The sequence below is a fragment of the Rhipicephalus sanguineus genome, chromosome 5 (genome assembly GCF_013339695.2).
Source record: "Rhipicephalus sanguineus isolate Rsan-2018 chromosome 5, BIME_Rsan_1.4, whole genome shotgun sequence".
NCBI lineage: Eukaryota > Metazoa > Arthropoda > Arachnida > Ixodida > Ixodidae > Rhipicephalus > Rhipicephalus sanguineus.
The window spans coordinates 125,393,476-125,413,083 of NC_051180.1; the positions used below are offsets into that span (position 1 = coordinate 125,393,476).

The 19,608-nt window shown below is 47.0% G+C and overlaps 1 protein-coding gene across 1 annotated transcript in view; it reads left to right on the forward strand.

Annotated features, from left to right (window-relative positions):
- LOC119394222 (enhancer of polycomb homolog 1) overlaps nt 1-18,689 on the forward strand; it is an 82,934-nt gene extending 64,245 nt beyond the window's left edge. Inside the window, exons 13-15 of the mRNA XM_037661510.2 lie at nt 4,840-5,444; nt 6,831-7,032; nt 15,946-18,689. Coding sequence (XP_037517438.1) covers nt 4,840-5,444; nt 6,831-7,032; nt 15,946-16,027 — 889 coding nt within the window. The 3' untranslated portion in view covers nt 16,028-18,689. The remainder of the gene's footprint in view (nt 1-4,839; nt 5,445-6,830; nt 7,033-15,945) is intronic.
- The last annotated feature ends 919 nt before the right edge of the window (nt 18,690-19,608 follow it).

Sequence of the window (19,608 nt, forward strand, 5' to 3'; positions counted from 1 at the left end):
CGATTTTTCGGTCATGGAAAAGATGATTTTTTGCTCACAACCAACGGCGCCGACGCAGGAATTTCTGCGAAACGAGCTCTTTAATGCTCTTGCGTTAATACTAAAATTTGGGCACTCGTTATTAGTATTGGCAGCACCAAGGCATATCAGCTGTGCTCAGGTGTTTGCAGTGTATATTGCTCAATATTTTAAAGGGACACTAAAGGCAAATATTAAGTCGACGTTGATTGTTGAAATAGCGGTACAGAAACCTCGTAGCGCTGCTTTTGTGCCAAGGAAGTGCTTATTTTGAAATAAAATCACGTTTTTAGTGGTCCGCATCGCGTTAGCGCGCTTCAAATCTCCCGCCTGAAAATACGACTCTCATACGTCACTGCTGCCGTACCCAACGTTGCCCGCTTTTACTGCGCGGCCGCCGACACTAGTAGCAGCCGAGCGGAAGTAGCGGGACCCACAGTAGCAACAACGGCGCTGCGGCAAAGACTTGCTCGGATGGGCACATTCAAAGCCGTCACCAAGTTGCGGTTGGTCTCGTAATCCTCAGTACGAAAGTGCAGCGAGCACACACGCAGACTGTTTAGCACACTGGCGCAATGGCATGACACTAAGCCACTTCGAGCGTAAGGGTTCATTCCGCGGCACCCAGTGAAAAGACACACCGGTTTCCTTGCTGCAGCACTGGCGTTGTGCACCATTCGGGCATCCGGCAATATCACACGCATGCGGCATTTTGTCGAACTTTCTGTCAGAGCGACTTTCACGGGCGCGCAAAACACGCACGGCAGTACGCGATCCCGAAACTACCACTGAGACGGGCGAGGCACAGTTCGGCGAAAACGGAACCTTTGAACCACGCGCGCCGTCCCCCATGGCAACGCCACGGAGGTTTTGTTTTCCATGAATCAAGCGGAAACGAACAAACAGCATTTTATTACGTCTTTTGATGCTCGGAATGTTCTTTTTTTACTGCTGCTAGTTTGATTACTAGTGATTTATTGTAGGCCGACTTCCCTACGTCATCGGGATCACTTCGAAAATGTCCCACTCGTGGCGCTCATCATGTGATACATTTAGCTTAATTTCTCGGTAAGTAGGGCACTGCTGTTGATAATATTGCCGTTTTAGAAGTTGTCATACATTGGGCTTTCACTCTGACATAAATTGTTATTTGCCTTTAGTGTCCCTTTAAGCATAGTGTGTGTTTACACACTATGTACAGTGGAATTTCGTTGATACGATCTTCATGGGAACCATAAAATAATGCAAATCACCCGAAAATCGTGTATTGTCCAATGCAAACTCCACTGAATGTGAAAATAGCCATACGCAGTGACAGACTCTACAGCAAAGAATGTGACATTGAGTGACACTGCCCCGCATAACAAATTATGCAGAGCAAGATCACTTGATGCCGCAGGAACCACAACCAATGCACCAGCAACACTGAAATAGCTCGTCGATTTGTGCTCCACTTTTTGCTTTTTAATGTCCGTAAAAAAAAAAGCTTTTCTGGGCGTTGAACAAAGAAGCTGTCGTCTCCTCATACGTGTGAGCATTCACAATGAATTTGGAGTGTTGTTTAAGCTAGTACACTAGAATTTAAGGCTGTGAGCTTTAGAAATACAGTCGAACCCACTTATAACGATCCCACATATAACGATCTATCGGTTATAACGACCATATTTGGGTGCACTTACGATTTTCCTATGCTTACCATTGAAGCTGCGTCCAGATATAGCGAACATTTTTCAAAGCCTCCTACTTTTACAACGAACACTTCAGAGACGGTCGCGGTAAAAATATGGCGCATACGAAGCGAAAAAAAAGTTAAAACATGCCTTCTAAAGCGTGACAGGGGCGCGCGCTCGCGCGTGCCCCGCTCCAGTTTACTCGCGACCAAGATACCCAGATCGGCGAGCACCGCACGCAGATTTCGGACGCTGCGAGCGAGGTCGCTCACTTTCCAGGCGTTTCTTCAGTGGTAGAATGGCAGGGAGGAAAAAAATAGTAGGCAACATGAAACCTTGCGGTCAGCTTTCGCACGGTAACCTTTCCTGACGCCGTTCTCTGTAGCTACGACCGCCTGCGATGAACCAAACAATGCCTCGGAGCGCAAGAAGGCATAAATGCAAGAATTGATAACCGCGATAACTTTCCATCGCAAAAAGGTTCACTGCGTCCCTAAACTCGTCGACGCCACAATGTGCCGCGAAAAGTCGTCCGTCTTTTCGGTTACGGCAGAGACCGGTCGATCGGTGATTACGACTTCCGCGCGATTGCGGCGATGCCTTCGCGGATAAGCATCAGAAAAGAGCGAAGGGGAGGTGGCGGCCGTCGATGAACGTGCCGTTATGCCTTATAGCCGACAACCTTATCACAGTCATTTGTAGATATCTGCTCGGCTGCGTGTGTGGCGTACTACGCCGTACACTGCGGATTGACGGCGGTACGAGCGCGCCATGCTTAGCCATGCTGCCGTTCGCAAGTTCGCCGCCGCCGTGTCGTGCGAGACCGCTTTAAAGTGCGCGTCGCTTTGTAGAAACGAAAGTAGCACGCTGTTGTTGAGCGCCGCGGGCACCGAGAAACGTCGATGCACTGACAGCGAGCGTATACTGCGTGTTTGACTAGGTGACAACTTACGTGCGCCGTGCATCGTCGTGCAGGGCCGCGAGAGCATGGCGGAGACGTAGAGTGCGCGTTGCTTGGCGTTGACCGAAGAGGCTAGTCGCCGCACCCGTGCACGGTCCGGAGTGAAGCAAGCACGAAGGACGTACAAACGCGCGCATGTACGGCATACAGCAAGCGGCCCGGCAGTGACTGCGCGACCCGAGTAGGTGACGCGCTGCACGCAACTAGCCAGGGATGATCGGCACCACGTCGTGGTACCGCGCTTCGGTGAAACGGTGTCGGCTCATTGCAGCGGCGGTTAATTCACTCCTGAGCACACAGCGGGCGTCGATTCACGACGCGAAAAGGCTTAGCGTGTCACCGAAGGGGTTGTTAGCACTTTAATAAAAGTGCACAACGAAAAAAAAACAGCTTGGCCGCTAAGCGCACGTTTTTAAGGACGAGTCTATATACAACGAACTACTGATATAATGACCACTTTTCGCGACACTTTCGAGTTCGTTATAAACGGGTTCGACTGTACCAGTAAAAGTCTGTTTCTGCAGTCGTATTATACAGTTTCAAGTGATGACACAGTCGCATTAATTAGATTAAGTTGTTTCCCCTATGGGACCTTTGCCTGGGAAAGAAAACAAAACATGTTATCTCGAAAAATGTATCAACGAGACTCCGCTGTACTGTGTTCATACATTGAAATGGGACATTCAATTTTGTAGTGTAGCGACTGGTATGCACAGCGACTTGAGATAACCACTTCATGGTGCTATGAATCTGGCCGCTTAAGGTAATGTTTCAGAGTCAAAATTACGCCACCATGGCACGAACTGAAGACCATGGAAATGAAAGTATGTGAATTACATAGCCCAAAATTGTTGCATTTCAATCCGTGAGCATTGTACGCATGGAGTCAAGATGGCCGACCAACATGATTTGTGACCAGCCCACTTCTCTAGACCACCTTCCTTCACTTTGTCTTCATCACTCTGTAACAGTATAACATTGTAAGCAGCAGAGCAGAGCTAAGCATGCTGTCTAACCTGAGGATCACCTTACTTGCACTTTCTTAATGGGCACCCGATTTGTGGGAGTTAAATGTATGTACGAATATAAAAGTTCACCTGAACGTAATCTTCAGGCACGACATCATGATCATACAGCCAACAATTGATGACACAGCCAATACATATGATGATGGCGATTACACAGCGTCTGACTCCTGCGATGGTAGGCAGCTGCCATCGCAGCAAACATGGTTTTGGTTTTATATCCGATCGTAAAGCACAGACAATTTTCAGACCCATTTTATTGCAAACAAAGTGCTCATTCGATGCGTGTAAGTACGAAGGAAAGTTGACCATATCAAACAGTTAGGTTTGTTACACAGAACTAAGTTCTCCTGGCTGTGTAAATTGTTTTTAAAGACGGCCTGACAACTTTTTATGCACAATAACAAGTTCTTAGAATGTCATGCAGGAGTAGTCTATAAACTCCCATTAGCTGCGTTTGTTATTATGTAGGGCCAAGCAGGTCCTTCCATCAACTAGAGAATTGAGTGACCGCAAGCGGTTGTTGATTGGTGGAGTGGCCTTTCAGTGCACTGTCACAATTTCAAGTTGGCCGCTAAGTCTCTGCACAGTCAAGTTTTATTTAGATGCAAGAATGAAGACATGCGTATGATGGTCATGGTGTGGCATATCGACTGTGGGAGACTGCCACGTCTCCGAAGTCTCCACCTGCAGTCTCCAGCAATAATTTCGCGTGAACTGCAGTTGTCAAGCCCGAACCGATATCGGTTGATGTGTGCTTGCATATCTGTGGCGGTCTTCCTGCAAGCATGTGCTGAGTGTTTGCGTCTTCCTGTTTTTCTGCCACTTTGTGAACCTTACATTGCTAGCACCATTTCTGTTGTCCTTTCTCTTGTGTCCATGTTTTGTACGTCTTCTTTACCAACCCACTTGCTCGGTTGTTTGTCTATAAAGTTTTCTATCTTTCGATGCCGGGGCGTTGAGCCACTCGCTGGTCAGCGTGTGCTCAAATTACTAGCCTGAGAGTTATTGCGCTAGGCTGCTTGAGGGGGTGTGGTTTTTTTACCCTCCTCCAAAAATTTTTGTTTCAGTTTAAGAGCCCAGCTACGCGATGGCTGGCGCCCACTATGACGCCGGTCCCCTCAGCTGCGAGTGAGTGTGACACACGCTCGGGGTTGGTGTGCAGGTTGCACTTCCGGCCACAGCGCAACGGCAGCGGGCTGCTACCCGAACCATCGCGGCCGGAGCCCCTGTCGGGTGGGCCCGTGGGGGCGGCAGCTGCTGCTGAAGCTGGGGTCGGCGCTGGTGGCGGCAACCATCACCACCCGGGTGTCTCTACACCCGTCACCCCCAGCAGCGTGCCGTCCTCGTCGTCGGCCCCGACGACGGATTACGAGAGCTTCCAGAGCCACCAGGAGGAGTTGTTCGAAATGCAGCGCAAGCAGCTGGAGAGGTTAAAAGGTGCGACGACTGCATCGGGAGCGAGCGATGGCGCAGAAGGGGGCTCCAGGCATCCTGGCACCGGCAGCGGGGCGCCTTCAGCAGCGTCTGCGCCAGGGAGTGCGGCACCCAGCCGGTCATCGCACTCGACGCTGGATCCTGCCAGTGTTGAGTTTGCCGTCTCCGCGCTGCTGAGCACGACGGAGGTGTCTGGTATCCTGAACTCTTTGGTGTCGTCGCCATCGGTGACGACAGCAGCCTCCCTAGGAGACGGGTCTGGGTCCACTGTCGCAGCTGCGGCTCACGCAAGGCTTGCAGTGGCAGCAGCCAATGGCCCTTCAGCAGATGCAGGTGAGGGCGTCTCTCTGTGCTATCAGTCCATAATAAAGCACTAATGGGAATCAAGTAGCGCACTTTGTAGTACTGATTACTTGTGTAACTAGGAGAGTGCGAATATTGAAATTTTCTAATGCGAATCGTATATATAAACGGGACAAGAAACTGCCTTTGAATATCAAATATGTGTATATAGTTAAAAAGTTATTAAACGGGAAGCAACAATGCCTTTTAGTACTCCTTTAAAATAAAATAATGAAGCTGTGTATTGCCAGGCTGCAGCAGGTTGAAGTTACTTCTGGTAATGCGCTTATTACAAATTATCACACAGAAAATGTGAACTGCTTGACGTCTCCAGAAAGCAAGTGCCTTCTAAGTGGCTTAAAGGGGCCCTGCAACACTTTTCCAAGTAGCAATTGAATGGCTTCACTAAAGGAACTTATTGCCTCATGAATCGACCGCCGCAAAAATTTATAGAATCCGTCCAGTACGAGCGGAGTTACAGAGATTTGTCGCACCCTATAATTGCTTTCTCTCTTCTCTCGCCCCGACGAAAGCGCTGGAAGCTAAGCCGGGGGTTATGGCAGGGGAAAGAAGGTACGTCACGTGCGCCTCCTGACCTTGAGCACATTTTTCTTTTTCTTCGGACGCGTGGCGTACTTTCAGTGTGATTGCATGCGGGCAAGTGGCGACCTCTCGCTGCGGCCACAGTAACTACCGAGCACGCCATGTTCAAATCAGCCAATGGCATGGAACCTGCCTGTGACGCCATAAGCATCGTTTTTTGTCGAGAGAAGAGGAAGCGCTTTTTAACTGACTTTGCAAATTTATTGTAAATTCCAGGCTGTGTGCTGCGCTATAATGTCTGGCTCGCATGTTCTCGGGACCCTCGGCTACTGATCGGCAGCGTTTTCTGACCATGCTGAAAAAGTGTTGCAGGGCCCCTTTAAGTGAGAGGCTACTCGAAGACACTTTTTTTTAATGTTGCATTTTAATATGGCATGCAGATGTGATACGTTGGCTTGATATCATAACTAAAATCGGTTTTGAGCTATCTTTTGTAGTTTTTGAGTTACAACACTTGATAGAATCATTGTCATTGACAAGCACGAAGACTAGGCAAATCCGTGTATTACCCATCATTCTCGTGGTGGCTGAACGATCGCAGCGCCAGAGTCCCCTCTAGTTAATTTTAGGAAACTCTATGATGATGGCCATATTTCAATGGGGGTGAAATGCAGAAATACCCTTGTTTTACTTAGATTTAGGTGCCGGTTAAGAAACCCAAGGTGGTCAAAATTTAATCCAGATCTCCCGCTACTGCTTGCCTCATAATCATGTTGTGGTTTTGGCACAAAAGCATCGAAACTCACTGTTTTCTTTTCTTCGTCTTAACCGCAGCGCGAACAGCCAGCGAAGGTGACATGCTGCGGACGACACCCAAGCAGCAGCCTGGAGGCCAGGTGACTCCTGATGCTGGCGCAGAAGCCGACTCACACGTAATGGCTGCACTGCCACCTGTGGAGCTTGGGAACAAGCTACCAGCATCACTCACAGACCTCCGGTATTCCATCCTGGAACAGAACGGAAACGAAGGGAACAAGTAGGCCTTTTTGCTCCCCTTTTTTTTTAGAGCTGTGCGAATAGCAAAATTTTGGGTGCGAAGCGAATTGGAATTATAAAGGTTGAGTGTGAATCGAATAATTTTCGAATATTTCTCAAGTATTTTTCGAATACTTGGAAGCGAAATTACAGAAAAAAGCTGCAGAGAATTCCCAACTATGTCCTTACGAGACAGGAACAATTACAAGTCACAGACATGGTCAAAGAACAGAGTTATTCCTAAGGGGGGATGCGGCTTTCGTATCACGAAAAATAACAAAAAAAAGAAATCAATTTTTGAAAATCGCATTTTCAGACCATGTAGTCCTTCTGCTGATTCCAAAATATTGTCACTGAAAACTATGTAGAAGTGCGGTAAAAGATTTGTTGTGCTTGCCGAGGTGGCGAAAATTACTGCGGAAATTGCAAAAAAAAAACTGCGTTAAAAAAATTATAGCTCCGCAACGGCGCAACTGGGCGCCGCCATCTTGGGCTCATTGGAAAGAGCATTTCTCCGTCTTCAAATTTCTCGCTTCAGCTAGGTCCGCCATTCAGAAAAAAGCATACAAAAAGCAAATGTTTGAAGTTCGCTTCAAAGCCTTCCATTGGCTGCATCCGCCATGTTGCTCCAGCACGCCTCGCCATTGGTCCAATCCTTGCTCCAGGATAGTGTTGTCTGCTGCTTGCACGTCACAAGGTCACGGCTGTCTAAAATCGCGCTACTTAGTGACGCGTTCGCACTCGTTCTGTGTTCACAGGTTGGCGATCATTTAGAGTATAATTACGCTTTAGTTCGGCAGCTGCTAGCGGAAGCTCAAGCATCAGATTACGATAGTGCGCTCGTCGCGAACATCGCAGACGTGCATCTCAGGCAAACTGTTTTGCTTATGAGCATTTCGCACCTTGTGACGAAGACCATCGCGGGACAACTCTTCATACTCACGATCGAGCATGACATACTTTGAAACATCGGGTACCGCGGCCACACCGCGACGGAGCTCACTGCTCAGTCGTGGCTAGGCCTAACTCTGTTCACAGCGCCAATGTACGAGACGAATCCGAACTTTGCGGGCAAGAACATCGCGCCAGCGGACATGCAAAAGCGAAGAAGCCGCAATGTGTTTGGTTGCAAGCAACAAATCGCATAACCCGCTGGCTCCTCGGAACCGTGGATGGGCATCTTGCGCATTAGCGGACTCCCTGGCAAGCTCGTCGCACAGCGACCGCTTGGAGCATCGGTGTAAGCGGCTAGCAGTTTCGCACGTCGGCGCCCCAAAACGCAAGACAAAGCATGCTGCACGCCGATTTATCGTCTTTATATTTATTTTCTGTTATTAACCTCTATACTTATTTTACGAAAATTTGAATACTTCGAATAGTAAAATTTTGGTGCGAATCGAAATTGAATAGCAAACGCTATTCGAAAAATATCCGAAAGTTCGAGTATTCCCCCTACCTTTTTTTATTCCCCCTACCACACCCCTACCTTTTTTATTGGACTGAAGTAGCCCCTTTTTCAAACGAAGGTTTTATTGACTGACCTGTGTAGCTGGAGATGGTGGTGTTCCAAAAAACACTCTTCACTCGCAGCTGGCATGCACCAAAGAAATAATAAATAAAACAAAATAAGTCTTCTTTCCAGGGTTAGGGTTTGAACCAGGTCTCCCCCAGTCCAGAAGTGAGTGCCTTGAACAGTAGGCCACGCACCCATGCTTGCCCAATGTTAACTGAACTGAAGCATACAAGTGCATTCTACCAACGATGCAAAAAACAACTAGGAAGCAGTACACTTGCTATGGGTGCGTCATTAAAATATTTTGTGTTCGCGGACTAAAAGCAATCTGCTGGACAACGTGTAAGGTTGATATCAGGAATGGCACATTTCAGCAAAAATCCTACTTGGAGAAAATTGAATTTCTAACCCGCGTTTCCATGATGACGTGATGGTCCTTTCGTTGGGCTGTTCTACACTCTAACAAGCACTGGCAGGAACATGAAAGACGCCATGCCGATTCAGCCCAAAAACAGTTTTTCGGGGACGGCCGCTACCTATAAAAAAAAGACCAGTACATCAGGCATGCCCACACCCCCCATTTCACCGATCGGTGAAATGGGGGGTGTGGGCATGCTTGATGCTTTTTCCGCGCAGTCTCTTGGTGTTGAGGGTGCAGCACATAAAAGAACATTCTAGCCGTGCGCTAATGCTTGCCGAGACAGCGCGCACGCCAGTGATCGCAACCGCGCCCTTAAAGGAGCACTGACACCAAAATTTTGCATCTTGTTTTTTCTGTTGTGATAAGTAGTCAGCGACCCATTATAACGGCTGGAAAGCTCATATGCTCGAGCGCGGGAATGTAATTATTTGGAGACTGTTTTATAGTGCCCAATCGCAGTTTCGGTTTCAGAGAGCGCCGAGGGAGGCGGGACCCAGAGTGGTGGCTATGTAAACATAGCTGGCTGCGTGAGCACACAAAACCGCATGCACGTGAGCACCGCGCCGACAACTCTTTTCAACGAAGAGTCCCCCCCCCTTCAACGGGGGGGGGGGGGGGGGGGGGGACTTTATACGGAACATGAAGGCGACAGCAAAAACTAAGCTTGTGCGAATATTCGAGCACTTCGAATACTCGAACGAATATTACAGTATTCGAATTCGCTTCGAAACGAATTTAAATTCTGGGAGATTTCGAAGTATTCGAAATGAACGAATAGACGTACTATATAAACCGCATGTAATCCCCTGTAAAGGTGGTTTCACTGCAGTGGAGGTGTGCTATACCGTGAATACATCTTTCCAGAAGAAATTCGCACTGCCGTGAAGTCCCACTTCAAGGTTAAATGAACATACAGTAAAACTTCGTTAATTCAAAGTCACTGGGACTCTGAAAAATTTAAGCGGGTTTTCGAATTAACCAAACTTACAAAAAGCGGGATGCAAGGAACTGAAATACTGGAAGTAATCAGAGGTGGTCGTTTGCTGTGCCTGCTAGTTTGCGGCTACAAGGGTTATGTTTTCCAGCAATACCTGGCCCCAATTTTGCCGCTAAACCGGGGAAACGGCGGGCCTCGCCGCTGCCAGCGCAAGAAAAAGAAGAAAAACGGTCTCGTGGTCAACTGAAATGCGCGCCTGCGGAAAAAAAAAGACGTGCTTCGCTGCAACACAGTGGTGACACGCAGGCAGCATGTCACCTGCTCCTCGCAGCGTCAGCGCGTCATGATGCGACCATTCGCCCAATCCTTCTGGTAAAATAAAGAATTTAATAATGACCAGTGTGATGGAATTCGCGATGTGTTCTGGGTGGAAAAGATTATCATTGAAGTTTTTGAACTGAGTTTTCGAAGTAGGCGTTGCAGGCAAGTACTCCGCCAGCAGTGCAAGTGCGCAAATTGCTGGAACAACCGCCAATCGGAGGTTCGCATACATTACGAATTCCGTCAGACCTCCCTTTATTAATTTCTCTATTTTCCCAGAAAGAATGGGTAAATCATGACGCGCTGACGTTGAGAGAAGCATGCGTCATGCTGCCCGCGTGTCACCGCTGTATTGCAGTGAAGCACGTCTTCTTTTCCGCAGGCGCACATTTCAGCTGACCACCTTTTGTTTTGTTTTTTTCTTGCACTGGCAGCAGCGAGGCTGGGATGCTTCACTTGTCACTCATTAGTATTGCTACAGTGCATTGCCTTGTGGCTCCTAAGGGCCATCGTTTCTGTGGATTCGCGGCTAAATCGGGATCGGGAAATGGGCACATGGCACCCAAAGTTTTTGAATTAACCGGGCTGGTATTGACTGCCGCTTCAAATTATCCACTCAAATTTACATTGCAAAATACGGGGCCGCAGAAATCCTTCTAATTATGCGAGATTTCAAAATAACCGAGTTCGAATTAATGAGGTTTTACTGTATTACCCTCACATCGATTCACAGGGTGCGCACAGGTCCTTGAAACCCTTGAATACCCTTGAAAATCGAAAGTGTGTTTTCAAGGCCCTTAAAAACCTTGAATTTCGGACCAGTCCTTGAAAAACCTTGAATTTGTTGAATGCTAAATTTGAATTGTATTTGTCATCATGAAAATGGTTTTCTTTGCTCAACTTTTGTCTTTTGTTTGAGTTCTAAAATGCGGCAGGAAACCGTACCAATTTTTATACCTATTTAGCCGAATCTCGTTTGGCCGCTGGCAACATTGGACTTGGTGCGAGTTTCGGAGGCAGCGTTCAATGTAGACTTCGTGTCAGTGGCTTAAAACGTCACTACCGGCGCTAGCGGAAGTAGTAACGGCTGCGAGCGCAGTCGCCCCATCGCTATCGCATGTCCATTGTGGCGTCCGCGTTTGTGCGCGGGCTTTAACCTAGTCGTGTCCTTGTGCTACCAGCGCTTTTTGGAATGAGCGTGCCTTCTACGTGTTAGTACAAGGGGTGCAAGTGATGTGTTGATATGCTAAACAATGGCTGGAAAAAGCAAATTTCAGACTACGTGGCTCCACCATGACGACTACAAGCACTGGATTGCACCTGACACGACGAATCCGCATCGGGCTAAGTGCAAGCTTTGCGGCAAAACTTTTGATGTGACTGCCATGGGTGAATCCGCTTTAAAAAGTCACATGAAAAGTGCCAAGCATATTGGCGCAATCAAGATGGGGCAAGGGAGTGCGTTGAAAAGCTACCTGACGCCTGTTCCGACAGAGCAGTCCACTACAGCGTCTCCGTTGCAGTCGCCAAGCTTAAATGATGCTTCTAAAACGCACGAGCTTGTCACTGACGCAGAAATTCTTTGGACTTTGAAAGTCGTCACATCCCACTTCTCGTACCGGTCGTCATCCCAAGCAGGGGAGTTATTTCGACGCATGTTTCCGGACAGTGAAGTGGCGAAGGCGTTTTCTTGTGGTGAAAAGAAATGCGCATATGTGACATGTCATGGACTCAGGCCTTTCTTTCTTTCGGCCTTGCAGCGAGAGATAGAACAGTGTGAATTCTTCGTCGTACTTTTCGATGAGTCGGCAAATGACTGTCTGCACAGTAAGCAAATGGATGTGCACGTGAGGTGTTGGGACTCCGCCCAGAAGGTGACGACAAGATATTATACCTCCGTTTTTCTGGGACATTCTACAGCGAATGACATTCAGGAAAAGTTGCTAAGCTCGCTTGAGCCATTGCCCCTGGCAAAGATTCTTCAGATATCCATGGACGGTCCCAATGTCAATCTGAAGTTCTTTAAGGGCCTCCAAGAGCACTTGCAAGAACATTACCAAGTTCAGTGTGTGGACTTAGGCACTTGTGGACTTCATACAGTGCACAACGCGTATAGAGCAGGAGTTTCAGCTACTAAATGGGGACTTGATTGCCTGCTGTCTAGTCTAAGCACACTTTTTGAAGATGCCCCAGCACGGAGAGAAGACTTTTCGTCAGTTACAGGCCAGTGCACTTTTCCTCTCAAGTTTGTTGCCCACAGGTGGTTGGAGAATGTCCCTGTCATTGAGAGAGCATTGGTGGTGTGGTCTGACATCAAAAAGTACATTGAGGCTGCTAGAAAGAAAGAAGTTAATCTGCCGAAGTGTGCCTCATTCAACAACTTGTTTGAGTTCAGCTGTGATGCTTTGCTGCCAGCAAAGTTGAATTTTGCGTTGTGTGTGGCAATGGCACTCAAGCCTTTTCTGGTAGAGTACCAAACAGACAAGCCAATGGCTTTTTTTCTTGCAAAGGATTTAGAAACTGTTCTCAGGAAGCTGCTGATGAAGTTTTTGAAATGTTCGATCCTCTCTGCCAAAGGAATCGTTGGCCTGCTGAAGGTCGATGTTGATAATGTTGAGAATCATATTCCACTTGAAAAGGTGGATATAGGCTACAAAGCCGAGCAAATTATCAAGAATTCTCGGGTAAGCTCAAGGGATGTGTTTCAGTTCCGGATGGAATGTAAACAGTTTTTGATCAGTGCCACAAAAAAAGTCCTAGAGCGAAGCCCCTTGAAGTTTGTATTTGTTAGGGGCCTTTCTTCACTGGACCCGCGACAGATGTGTTCAAAGCCCGACGAATGCCTTACAGGTTTTAGAAAAGTGTTGGATACCCTCATCGCTGCGGGTAGAATAGCTGAACACTTTCGAGACACTGTGCTGGCCGAGTACACGGAGCTTCTGCACGAGCAGAAACATAAGCTTAGACAATATGACAAGAGTGTTGATAGGCTGGATGAGTTCTACCCTGACCTCTTGAAATTTAGTTCAAGCTACTCTGAGTTATGGACCATCGTAAAACTTTTGCTTGTCCTCAGTCACGGCCAGGCCACAGTTGAACGTGGATTCAGTGTGAACCGACAGGTGTGCGTGGAGAATCTCAAGGACCTTTCCTATGTTTCACAGCGGGTTGTGTGTGATGCGGTTGAGAAGGCAGGTGGTGTTCTGCAGGTTCCAATCACCAGGGAACTGAGGATGGCAGTGTCAGCTGCTAGACACAAGTATGGAGCATACTTAGAAGCCGAGAAGAAGCAAAACCTTGAAGCTTCAAAGCAGAGGAAAAAACAATGCATAGAGGAAGAGCTCGATGGAATGAAAAGAAAGAAAAAAAGGCTAGAATTGACAATTGATGACCTCATGGCTTCTGCAGATGCCTATGCGGAAAAAGCAGAGGCAGCAAACGATGTGGCACACATTGTCAAGTCAAATAGCTTGAGGAAGACGGCAAAGGAGAAGACTGGTGAGCTACACTCGCTCAACGTCCAAATTCAGCAAAAGCTTCTGGAGCTCGCCTGAAGTGGGCAGCCGCTAGGTGCTTTGTGCATTTGAAGCAATTTGCATTGTGATATTTGATGAAGCTATCTTTATTTATTTCTATTGCGTGCAATACAAGCAGAATTGCATTGTGATATGTATAAGTGGGCAGCTATAAGGAGCTGCTTCCTGAAGATTTTTGTGCATTTGAAGCAATTTATGTTGTGATATTTGGTAAACATATCTTTATTTTTTATTGTGTGCAATACAAGCAGATTTGTATTGTGACATGTATTTTTCTTTGTGCAATAAATGTCAGACCTTTTGAGAGCACTGTTTCAAGATCTTCGACATGGGAAAAAAAATTACCTCTCGAAGAGGGCCTTGAAAATCCTCCTATAGGGCCTTGAAAGTCCTTGAATATCCTTGAATTTTCTCCTTTGAAACCTGTACGAACCCTGGATTCATCATTTTTTAAGTTTAGAAGCTTGTTATACCGGCTTGTATGCTCTATGTATAGTAAATTTTAAAACTTAACATATTTTACAGGTTATCACTTTCATTCTACCAAAAGTCAAATTCTGCTATTACTCAAAGTTGGTTCCACTTCCCTTCGAACCAAAAAGAGTGACATATGCATATGTCTTGTTTCAAATTTCAAAATATTGTGCTGGTTAGTTGGGTCTTGACAAATATGCTCATTTTTCTTTATAAAATGTGATATAAATTATTCGAATTCACTTCGACCAAATCACTATTCGCTTCGAATTCGCTTCGGACCTAAAATTTACTATTCGCACAAGCCTAGCAAAAACCTATCGAGAGTGTCCATATACCGTATTTACTCGAATCTAGGCCGCCCTCGAATCTAGGCCGACCCCCAAAATTGGCAAGGCCAGAAAAAAAAGAACTTTCCTCGAATGTAGGCCGAATGAAAAAAAAAAAAAAGAGAACACCATTTTATTGGTAAAAAAAACAGCCTTTATTCTTACTCAAGCGCACACTCCGTAGGCATGCCCTTTTTCTAATAATTTCAGTCGTCACGGGCATTCCCGCTTCCCTCTGTTCTCTAACAAAATCGGCGACAACTTCTTCCACCGCATGGTGTCGACCGGTTTTTGGTCCAGTGAACGCCATGCGGGTTGCTGCACAACCGAAGAGTTCCGCACGTTGTTTTCGCCATCGTCTCATATTTTTTTCGTGCACGCCGAACTCTTGCTGCGCTCGTAGGTTCAATGTCTTTTCCGCATGTAACACGACCTTCCGCTTAAACGCCGCGCTGTAGTGGCACCGCTTGGTTGGTGCCATCGAATCTGAAGCACAATTGACACAGGCGTTTCGCGAGCAAGAAGCACAACTACACTGCACGATCGCTTTCAGAAGAATGACCAATGACCAACTCCGCGCCGTCCGCCACGCAATAGCCAAGCGATAGGGACCACTATTCTCTCGCTGAACAGGCCTGAGCGGCCTCGTCACCGTGCAGCTACCGTAGAATGTCGCGAAAATGAGCCTCCGGCATGCAAAACCGGTACCTTGAGATCGGCGCATCGAGAGCCGTAATGCCGCTAGCGCGGCCGGGCCTTCAGGCATGTGGCAGCGGCGGCCAAATCGTGGTACTCGAATCTAAGCCAACCCCCACTTTCGCACATCGTTTTTTTCGAAAAAAACATCGGCTTAGATTCGAGTATATACGGTAAGTGCTATCGCAATAATAACGCAGTTTCATACCGCTAAGTAAATTTTTTTGGGTGAGCTCCGCCTTCAGTTCCCCTTTTGTTTAATTTGTGCTTTTCTTTTTCAAATTTTTTTTGCTGAAACTGCATATGATGAAAACCTGTTTGTAGCGAATTTTTTCAGGAATTTGTCAGTTTTGTTATATCCAGGTTTAACTGTATTACCTAAGCATTGGAAGCTTCGTTATGAGATAAGTGCGGGAAAAGCTTCGACTGCAGCAGCTGCATCTCACTAACCCACAAAGTTGGGGGAGGAGGCAGTTGTCAGCCAAAGTGACAGCCTTGGCTTTGGCTGCTCATTGACAGCATGCACTGTTCACTGAATTTGTGCACACAAAGTTACTGCCATTTATAATGTTTTTATTACCTGAACTTTTAAAAAACTGCTGGAATCGCAGTTTCACTTTGGCATGTCACATTCTCTGCACGCATGCTGGCTGGCTTGAAGTGCATAAGACTACGTATTATTTGCAGGGCACGCCACGAGCTGAGCAGCAGCAACCTCAGTCGAGTCAAGTTGGAGCCAGACGGGGCCTTGCCCATGGACGTGACCTGACAGCCGCCCCATCGCTTTCTGGACTTTTTCCGAGTTTACCGCTGCCAGCTCGTGGGGGCAACGACGGCTGCTGTTGCCTCTTCCGAAGGCGCAAGGCCACCGTCGGCGCAAGCCGCGCCTCCTGCTCGACCGCTGGGACTAGCAGTGCGGTGCTTCTGGGAGAGGTGCTCGGACCAGGCCCGCTGCTTGCCCGATCTGGACGAGATACCTCGTCGCCGCCTCCCTTCGGCTGGACGCCGGAAAAAAAAAACCTTCGTGTTCTGCTCAACTGACGCATGTTGTGACAGCTGTGGCCCTCCTGTTTGTTACCGTTTGTCGTTGGTTGTCGGCACCGAGAAATGGGAAGAGCAGAGAATGTGGTGGTTGCACACTGGTGGAGGCGCCGCCGCCTCTCTGTCGGCTTTCCGTCTCTGTCTGTTCCGGGTTGCTCTTTCCCACTGGTAGCATTTATTTTGTGCAGATCTCGTATAATTTGCCTTGGAGTGCAATTTAGCAGTTTGCCCGATTGGCCTGCATGTTCAACCTAAACAAAAAGATTAACTCCTTTTTTGCCTAAAACACGAAAGAGGTCGCTTGCGCCTGGGTGTCACGGTAGCCTTTGTGGCTACTCCAATGCTTGTATGCTTCCTTAGCGTCCAAAACGTGCTATGTCGCAGTGTAGATTCGAGCTGAGGAATTGCAGTCATCTCTTTTGCTGCCAGTGGGAGAAGTTAATTGCCCCTTTTAATTAAAGCACGCAGCTCTTTACAATGTGCTGTAAGCTCTGCTACAGAGATAGGTTGATCAAAGTGAATTTCAGTTGTACAGTAGCTTCCTCCCCTCTCTTATTTTTGTGCCCTCCCAAATAAAACTACACCGGCACAAAAGACAGTGGAAAGATGTAAAGGGCTCTGTGCAAAATGCTTGTTTCTGGTAACTGTGGTACTGGCTGTGTTGGTGTCACTGGTACAGATGCTGTACCAAGCGTTGCAAACGTGTTGTTCAACAGTGTGTACAATTGTAAAGAAGAAAAAAAAAAAACTGTGCAAATGCAGTAACGATGTTTGGGGGGCAAAGCATACAAAGGGGAGGTCTTGCTTTGGAAGGAGGAGGAACACAAGTACAGCGGCATAGTTTTTTTTTCTTCTTTTTTTTAGTCTCTTTCAGTAACTGCTGTGCACTCGCGTTTCGACATTCTTTTGCCCTTTAACGGTGCGCATCGGCGATGGCCACATCCATGGCTTGGTTCAGTAGCTGTGATAATACCTCATAAACAGGGACTTCTTCGTGGGAAGGGTTCTTTGTTTGTTTTTTTCTTTGCCTTTTATTTTGGGGGTTTGGGGAAGGGGAAAAGAGTAGAGAGGAGAGACGTGTCTGAGCTTGTGAGCTCTCCCTCATCTCGTTGTACAATGTGCTCTTGACAATGTGTGTGTGTGTGTGCGTGTGTGTGCGTGCGTGTGTGTACACACACTCATCGTGTAATTAATGTAAGTGCTAGTTGGATTCATTTGTCAGGTGTGAGTGCGGCGGCGCTGATGTGCTGGTGTGTGCGTGTGTATTTGTGCCTGCGTTTGGTGAACATATGCGTGTGTTAGCTTGCATTGGCACGTTTTTCAAAACTACATTAAAAAAAACAAAAACAAACAGTGGGCTTGACTTAGAAACACCGAGTTTGCAAATGTTTAAAAAGGAAGGGCACACTATTTGGTGCATTTTTTTAGCGACCTCATGGTGATGTCAATGCAGTCAAATGTGACTTTTTCATCAGACTGCCAAACTTGTGCATTCAAACAACAACTGGGCCACACAAAATGCCTCGTGTGTACTTTGAAAATGATTTAGCATGTTCTTGTAAGTCTTTCGACACTGCTGCTTGGAAAACCTGTTTGGGAGAGAAATGTGATGTCAATCCCACACCCCTCCCCCCTTGCAGAGTTGCACGAAACAGCAACTTGAACCTCGGCGTTCACAGTGTCTAGCAGGAGGTGGAAGTTCGTAACACGCAAGTGCTGCGTTTCAGTTTTTAATTGAAAACGTTGTGGGGAGGCCTGTTTTTCTCCCTGGAAATCTTTGTGCGACCGCTTGTAAATTAGCAATCTCAGGGGTCTATCTCTCTCTCCATCTCTGGGCACTGTCATTTATAATAAACTTTGTGCAAGCTGCCCTGAAATTTGCCAGCCGTTCTGTGTGTATGTCTTGGCTCAGTGGCAGTACCATTTGTGTCGTGGCGTGTCGCTCGCGCATTCGCTTTAAGCCCGCTAGGACAGTAGGAGAGAAGCGTGTTCACGAACTCACGAGTAAAAAAAAAAGCACCTGCACAAGGCAAACGTATAAGCAGGTGCCTTGATTTATGTAAATTGGTAGCTTGGTATGAATGTAACATTCATGCGCAATGCCAGAAGCAGCATAAGAGCTAAGGCATTTCGAAGTACAACACTGTCTGTCGTTGAGAGTGTGGCATTGTTTTTGTGCATGAGTGTATTCATGTAAATAGATTTTGTTTTTTCTTCCACCATGGAGCTGTGACTGAAATGAAGAGGTTTTTGTTAACTCTTCGACTCTGTATATATTTTGTATTTACGTTGAAGGATGAAATTGAGGGGCTAACAAAAAATCTTCATATATCATTTGTAAATAAGCATGGTAGCCCTCATGGGATTAAAGATCTAACCGCCTCAGAAAACGTTTTTATTCTTGTTCTTTGGGCAAAAGCTGCCTGTACTAGTATCATGGCCAGTAGGAATGCAAACAAGGTAGAGCTAACCAGAGTACCAGGTGCCTGCTCCTTTTGCCAATTTGTTACGTTGAGATGGTTTTGACTTTCCTTGGCGAGCATGAGAGCAGTGGTGTGAAGTCATGTTCTCAAGTGAAAGGTCCTTTGCAATTTCCTTGTTTGCATTTTTGTCCGTGGTGATACACCCCATCTTGGAAAATTTAAGGCCAGTTGGCCATTACTGGCCTTAAAGGAGTACTGACACGATTTTGAAGTGCAGCAAAACGGACGTTTTTGGTTTCTTTGGCATGTAGTGTTAACGCTCTCCCCACACCGCATCCGGGAAACACGTATAAATATTTAAGTTTGATTTTAAAGTTTTCATCTCCCAGCATCTGCAAGGCAGCTTCACCGCACGGAGAGCCCTATGACGTTTCAAGTCAGCTCACTTGGTTTGCGAAATCTGGGTTCTGCATGCAGCCTAAATCACAGATATCGCTGTCGGAGGCACTGGACGACAGTTCACTCATCATGAACCACGTTCGACTGACAGCAAAGGACAGCAGGTGCATATTTCGTGGGTTGCAGTCTGCCCGTGACGTCACGGGCCGACTTGACACGTCACTATGAAGCCGCCCTCTCGAAACCGAAACCGAGACTGCTGGTTGAAAGAAGCGGTATTAAAAATATATGCAATGCATCCCCAGGCACCACGACACTGTTTTTAGGGTTCTCGACACCTGTGCTTTCATTTAGAGCAACAACCCGAAAAATTTTAAAATTCATGTCAGTACTCCTTTAACACGATGTGTACGTGGCCAAAGATGTAGTGCACTGTTGTGAAACATGCATGCAACATGAGTAGCCCATTCATTCTGATGTGCCTGCT